Source organism: Babylonia areolata, chromosome 7 (genome assembly GCF_041734735.1).
Source record: "Babylonia areolata isolate BAREFJ2019XMU chromosome 7, ASM4173473v1, whole genome shotgun sequence".
Lineage (NCBI taxonomy): Eukaryota > Metazoa > Mollusca > Gastropoda > Neogastropoda > Buccinidae > Babylonia > Babylonia areolata.
The window spans coordinates 5224249-5231748 of NC_134882.1; the positions used below are offsets into that span (position 1 = coordinate 5224249).

At 49.1% G+C, this 7500-nt stretch overlaps 1 protein-coding gene across 1 annotated transcript in view; it reads left to right on the plus strand.

Moving 5' to 3' along the window:
* The first annotated feature begins 113 nt into the window (after window positions 1-113).
* The window catches only part of LOC143284136 (uncharacterized), a 17927-nt gene continuing 10540 nt past the window's right edge, over window positions 114-7500 (plus strand). Inside the window, exons 1-2 of the mRNA XM_076590792.1 lie at window positions 114-540; window positions 5957-7500. The exon at window positions 5957-7500 is cut by the window's right edge and continues 269 nt beyond it. Of these exons, the coding sequence (XP_076446907.1) occupies window positions 7166-7500 (335 nt within the window). The 5' untranslated portion in view covers window positions 114-540; window positions 5957-7165. The remainder of the gene's footprint in view (window positions 541-5956) is intronic.

Here is a 7500-nt window from a genome sequence, read left to right on the forward strand (position 1 = left end):
TTCCGAAACCTTCCTCACACAGACACGACACAGGTAGTCAACACAGACAGTAAAAACCGACATGGGAAGCACAGGAGCGTTCTGGTGTGGGGAGGGAAAAAGAAGGCAGGAGATGAAGAAGACGAGACGTGCAGTCCACGGCACTCCCTCTCTTTTCTCCCTCTTCCGATGGCTGACCACCGCTGTCCAATGGTGACACCCTCCCAGCTGACCGCTCGGACGTAGGGGAAGCCTACTGGCTCCCCCCTGACCCATTCTACAGACCGTCAGGCGGTGGTGAACGCCAGTTGGAGACGAACAACTTGTGGCGTTTTCATCGTCCTTGACAGTAGCTGTGGCGGTTAGTGACTCCAGTGCAGGAGCGTGGAGAAAGAGAGAGAAAGAGAGAGAGGTGTGTGTGTGTGTGTGATGATTCATCAGACCGGTTTTTGTCGTTAACGGTCGATAGCGGCGACTTACAGGTGGATGTCATCAGTCTGGAACCAAGTCATGGTGTGTCATCGGGTGCCTGGGGATCTCGGCGGGTAGCTGGGGATTCAGGTAAGCTGGGGGTGGACTGGACGTTGGTTTAGATACGTTGTTGCCTTGTGGTGTTAGATCATATGATTATGTCGTGATGCAACATAATCAGTGAGTTGGTTTCGGATGCGGTGCTCATGTAGCTGTTGATGATTTTTTTGGGTTTTGTTTTCATCGCATGGTTTTGCATTGTATGCTTTCGTTGACTGGAAAACGCTGCCGAAGCATTTCGTGTTATTTTATTTTGTTAGTTTTCGTTCGTGAATCGATGAGCGTACTTCTTCCGCAGCAGTTAGCCTCGATCGGTTTCTTTGAGATTCTCTCTCTCTCTCTCTCTCTGTATGTGTGTGTGTGTGTGTGTGTGTGTGTGTGTGTGTGTGTGTTTCTCTGTGTGTCTTTATCCCTCTCTGTAACTCTCTTCCCCCCCCCCCTCCTCCTTTCCCACCTCTGTCTCACATCAGTCTGTATAATCTCTTTCTGTCCCTCCATCTATACGCTCTTTTTCCTACATACTTCATCCCTCTTCTGACTTCATCCTGTTTCTTCTATTCGTCTTCTTTTTTCTGTCTTGTTTTTGTTCCGTCGTGTTTCCATGCCACTGTTTCCCTTGTATTTTTTACCAGCATTGCTAGCATTCAAAGCTTCGCTTTATTCCATATGAAGTGTTTCCCTCAGTCTCATAAAGAAACTATGAAAGGAAACTGGTTTTGGTCATCTCTAACATAAAATATCCGTCACTGTCCTACACTTATTACCTTCATATCTATTTAAACAATATTCAAAACTTTACACGTTTCTCTCCAAGGCCGTTCTTTTGTGTTTTTAACGTGATATTCAAGTGCTTGGGTTTCATTACGGTCTGTGTTGAGTCAAAAAATTACAGACATATTCTACCATTTTTACAATCCAGCTTGGCTGAAATGTCCCCAGTTGGATTTCAGCTGGTTGCATCATGCAATTAATATTCAGCACCAATAAGTACTACTGAAAGATATCGACGTGAATGAACGGGTTTTTTTGTTTTTTTTAATCAGTATTAGCACATCCCTCTCTCCCCCCTCTCTGTCTGTTTCTCTATATCTATCTGTGCAGCCGTGAACATTGTGGACAGAGAACCCAACCAAGCGAGCTATGGTCTCTGGTTCAATTCCCATAGGGAGAGGAATTATTCCAAGTCCCTCCACGAAATGGTCATGGCTGCTAGTCTTTCTGAGTGAGAAGACAAACCTAAGGCAAAAAGAAAGTTGTCCCTGGACAAGTTCTGCAGGGAATCCATTTTGATAAGTAAACCCCCACAAAAATTAACATTCGTTTACACACCCAGAGAGAGAGAGAGAGAGAGAGAGAGAGAGAGAGAGAGAGAGAGAGGGTGGGGTATAAGAAATATAAGCTTATGCATACAGACAGAAGAAGGGGGAGATTCTGATTGTAAGAGAGAGAGAAAGAGAGAGAGAGAGAGTTGACAGAGAGAGAGGGAGTTGACACAGAGAGAGAAAGAGAGAGATAGAGAAAAAGAGAGAGTTGACAGAGAGAGAGAAAGAGAGAGTTGAGAGAGAGAGAGAGAGAGAGAGAGAGAGACAGTGGGTATCGCCTTGTGGCTTAGCACTCTACCCATGAAGAGCAGCCCCGAACGTGACCCAGGGAAATATGCTTATGACTGCAGAGAGATACTATAGCATACAGTTTGTCTCTCACCCTCTGGCTTCTTTTGCCAAATCTCCTTGACCTCCCCCCCCCCCCCGCCCCCATCCCCCTTTTTTTTCTCTGCATATTTCAGAGGCGTTTCTATTGTTATTACATTGAATACCAAAAATGGCCTATCGCATTCTTCTTGTGTATTAGAATCACATAGGCATTAAATCTCTCTCTCTCTCTCTCTCTATCTCTCTCTCTCTCTGTCTCTGTCTCTGTGTCTCTGTCTCTGTCTCTTTGCACAGAGCCTTTAAACAACGCAGTGCCTATGTAACGTAATTTTTCTTTGTATTGATATGCGACTTAATGTCAGTTCCATGTGTACCCCCTTCTAAGGGACTATGGCCTATATGAATAAAACGTCTACGTCTCTCTCTCTCTCTCTCTCTCTCTCTCTGTGGGCCACCCTCCCCTCCCCCCCTCCTCTCCCAATCCTTTCTCTCTCTGTCTTCATCACCGTTTGTCGTTGGCTCTCTCTTTGCACGTGTGTGCGCCGGCATAGACTTGTGCGGTTTTTTTTTTGTTTTTTTTTTTTAATAAATGTATGTCTCAGTGTCTGCTCTGAGGGGTCTGTTATAAGGCGTCATGTGTGTTCGAGTGCACACAAGTGTGCATGGGCATGTGTGTGTGTGTGTGTTTTTTTTTTAACTAAAAAAACACCAAAACACACACACACACACACACACACACACACACACACACACACACACACACACACACACACACAACACCACCACCAAAAACAAAAAGAAAGAAAATAAAAAGAAGAAGAAGAAAAGAAAATACTCACCGCTCACATCCTGACAAATGGATTAGACAGTAAAACCGACAGAGCAACCGATGAAAGCACTGTCAACCAATACTAATACCTAATACCAACGAACACCCCATTGCCCACGGCGAAAATTCCTCTGTCGACTTTTTCCCCCCATCGGTCTTCATTTAGTTTGGGCACATCATGAGACAAGGGACGGAACTGCGGTGTGGTTTCTGAACGACTCTTGTCTTGTCTTGTCTCTGGGAGTAAAAAGGACTGGGGGGGGGGGGGGGGGGGGGGGGTGCCAAATTGATGAGACGTCCATGGGTTAGGAAGTTGGAAGTGGTGGTGGTGGTGGTGGATGGGTGGATGAGGATCCTGGATGGGAAGTGGGATGGGGGTGAGGGGGGTTGGGTGTGTGTGTGTGTGTGGGGGGGGGGGGGAGGGGTGGGGAGGGGGGTGGTGGGGGGGGGATTTGGCAGGGGGAAACACGAGGGAAGGAGCCGTTCAATGAAAGATGCCATTATTATTATTATTCTTGCTGTCCGCATCAAAACTAGGTTCTTGCGGTTCCCCACACCCCTTCTCCCCATTTCATCATCTTCCCACCCCCCTCACCCACCCACCCACCCACCCACACAACAACTCACCCCTACGCCCCCCTCCCATGAGATGGCTGCAATTTGTCATGTTAATTCTGCCGTTCTTTTCTTTCTCTGTCTCTGTCTGTCTCTGTAACCCGCTGTCCCCTGTCTGTCCCTGTCTGTCTCTGTAACCCGCTGTCCCCTGTCTGTCCCTGTCTGTCTCTGTAACCCGCTGTCCCCTGTCTGTCTCTGTAACCCGCTGTCCCCTGTCTGTCTCTGTCTGTCTCTGTAACCCGCTGTCCCCTGTATGTCTCTGTAACCCGCTGTCCCCTGTCTGTCTCTGTAACCCGCTGTCCCCTGTCTGTCTCTGTCTGTCTCTGTAACCCGCTGTCCCCTGTCTGTCTCTGTCTGTCTCTGTAACCCGCTGTCCCCTGTCTGTCTCTGTAACCCGCTGTCCCCTGTCTGTCTCTGTCTGTCTCTGTAACCCGCTGTCCCCTGTCTGTCTCTGTAACCCGCTGTCCCCTGTCTGTCTCTGTAACCCGCTGTCCCCTGTCCCTTGTCTGTCTCTGTAACCCGCTGTCCCCTGTCTGTCTCTGTCTGTCTCTGTAACCCGCTGTCCCCTGTCTGTCTCTGTCTGTCTCTGTAACCCGCTGTCCCCTGTCTGTCTCTGTAACCCGCTGTCCCCTGTCTGTCTCTGTAACCCGCTGTCCCCTGTCTGTCCCTGTCTGTCTCTGTAACCCGCTGTCCCCTGTCTGTCTCTGTAACCCGCTGTCCCCTGTCTGTCTCTGTAACCCGCTGTCCCCTGTCTGTCTCTGTAACCCGCTGTCCCCTGTCTGTCTCTGTAACCCGCTGTCCCCTGTCTGTCCCTGTCTGTCTCTGTAACCCGCTGTCCCCTGTCTGTCTCTGTAACCCGCTGTCCCCTGTCTGTCTCTGTAACCCGCTGTCCCCTGTCTGTCTCTGTAACCCGCTGTCCCCTGTCTGTCTCTGTCTGTCTCTGTAACCCGCTGTCCCCTGTCTGTCCTGTCTGTCTCTGTAACCCGCTGTCCCCTGTCTGTCCCTGTCTGTCTCTGTAACCCGCTGTCCCCTGTCTGTCCCTGTCTGTCTCTGTAACCCGCTGTCCCCTGTCTGTCTCTGTAACCCGCTGTCCCCTGTCTGTCCCTGTCTGTCTCTGTAACCCGCTGTCCCCTGTCTGTCCTGTCTCTGTAACCCGCTGTCCCCTGTCTGTCTCTGTAACCCGCTGTCCCCTGTCTGTCCTGTCTCTGTAACCCGCTGTCCCCTGTCTGTCTCTGTAACCCGCTGTCCCCTGTCTGTCTCTGTCTGTCTCTGTAACCCGCTGTCCCCTGTCTGTCCTGTCTGTCTCTGTAACCCGCTGTCCCCTGTCTGTCCTGTCTCTGTAACCCGCTGTCCCCTGTCTGTCCTGTCTCTGTAACCCGCTGTCCCCTGTCTGTCCTGTCTGTCTCTGTAATCCGCTGTCCCCTGTCCCTTGTCTGTCTCTGTCACTCTCTGTCTGTCAGTCTGTCTGTCTGTCTCTTTCTATCTCTGTCTGTCTGTCTGTCTGTCTGTCTCTTTCTATCTCTCTCTCTCTGCGCGTGCGTGTATATATGTGTCTGTGTTTGAGAAAGAGTGTGGTAGAAGTAGTAGTAGTAGTAGTGGTTGTGGTGGTGGTGGTAGTAGGTATTGTTGACTTCAATCAATTTCACTCCTTTTCAACTCAGAGTGGTATCAAGTGTGTGTGTGTGTGTGTGTGTGTGTGTGTGTGTGTGTGTGTGTGTGTGCGCGCGCGTCCGTGTGTATGTGTGTGTGCGCGTGCGTGCGTGCGTCTGTGTGTATGTGTGTGTGCGTGTGTGTGTGTGTGTGTGTGTGTGTGTGTGCGTCCGTGTGTATGTGTGTGCGCGCGCGCGTGCATGCGTCCGTCCGTGTGTGTGTGTGTGTGTGTGTGTGAATCACAATTGTCCTCACCGTTATAGCCTCACCATTATCACCGCCCACAAACGTGTGTTGGAAATCATACTTAGGCCTGTAACAATTACCAAGATCATCACGATCGTGATTGTGTGTGTGTGTGTGTGTGTGTGTGTGTGTGTGTGTGTGTGTGTGTGTGTGTGTGTGTGTGTGTGTGTGTGTGTGTTTTGGTGATCTTAATCTCCCGAGTTCACTCGTACAGATCTGCAAGTGAGATTCATTATGTGCATGACTGTTTCTTAGCCCGCCATGTAGGCAGCCATATTGTGCTTTGGGGGACTGTCACGATCATGATTATAACGATCATCATATCATCAACGTGCATCACCATCGTCGCCGCCATCATTATCATCATCAACGTAGGTAACTTTCATTCTCGCCATTATAGTTATTGATGATGGTATCTTTGGTTCTGAAGTGTTTCTGTGTGTGTGTTTTACAGGAACACCTCTTCTACATCTGGAAGACCATGAGCAATGGCAGTGAACGTTGTTTCAGCCATGAACGATCGCGGATTCTACTGAACATCATCAGCACTCGTTAGGAGACCAGCACCAAGACCAGCTTATAAAAAAAAAAAAATTAAAAAAAGCACCAGCAACAATAAACTTTCGTTTTGAAATACATACAAAGGCGCGGACACAGCACAAACTATTCTCCTATGCTGTCTGTTGCCGCCGCGTTTGTGGATCTAAGACTGGATGCCTTTACCATTGCCTGTAACAGCGATTGCATGATCCATTTTCTCACGAATATGTTGCAACTTTTCATCTCTTTGGATGCTGGAATCCTTCTGCATGCCTCACCAATATTTTGATGACAAGTGACGGAATGAAAAGCGAAACTGAAAATTTTGGACCAAGGAACTGAAGGAACTCCATCTGTGAAGATCTCTTACAGGGGGGGTTACTCAAATATCTGTTTCATCAAATTGCCCAGAGTCGTCTGCTGACACAGAGTTAGACATCATACAAAATATCAATCGTTATTTCAACGTTAGCTGACTAAGTAACCTATGGACTGACTATTAATTATTATCATTATAATTTTTCTGGATAGTTGGTGTTTATTTCTGACTTCTCCCGTGAAACAGTTTGAAGGAATACCTTGTTGTGGCATCCATTTCACTGTGCATCTTTTTCTTTATTAGCAGAAGTTTATTTGGAGTTGATTAGTGGCGTCTCTCATCATGTCGGTGATTAGTCTCCGCGCACTGTCTCATCATTGCAGCAACTAGGGGAACGTTATGCTGACGTCTACTTTCTGAAATCGATAAACACTGTCTTGGAAATGTCATCAACACAGCGCGCGTGTGTGTGTGTGGGTGAAGTGGGTGATCACGAGTGTGGGTGCTTTCGGTTAGACATGTTCAGCTGAATGTGACTCGTTGTGGGAGAAATCGGAATATTGGAGAATTTCATTATACCCTTTCTTGCTGACGTATCAGAATTCTCCAGGCACATTTCGGCTGCTTCGGCTGCTTTATTACGTTTCGTACTGTTGGGGAGAAATCGAACGCCGGAGATCTTCATCCTCGTCTGTTGGTGCTGCTTGTGTGTGTGTGTGTGTGTGTGTGTGTGTGTGTGTGTGTGTGTGTGTGTGTGTGTGGGCGTGTGGCCATAACCGAGGCTCCCTCCCTTCCTTCTAAACCATGGGATCCACACACGCCAAAAAGCACAAGGAAGAAGAGGAGGAGGGGTCCAAAGCTCCCTTCAACTCCTACTTCTCCCCGGCCAGGGAGAGAGCCTACTTCGGACCCCCTCTGGAGTATCACTTCGTGGACACTCAGGTGACAGTCAGGCCCCAGGCGGACGGCTTCACTCGCACGCCGTCCCTGAGCAGCGAGGATGAAGGGCACTACGCCCTGCTGGAGCAGCCCTACCACCGAGGGTTCCGGATGCTGCACTTCACGCGCATCCCGGGAGGGCTGCAGAGGACCGGGCACTGCGGGGCCGCCCACGGGTCTGCGGTGCTGATCGACTTCCA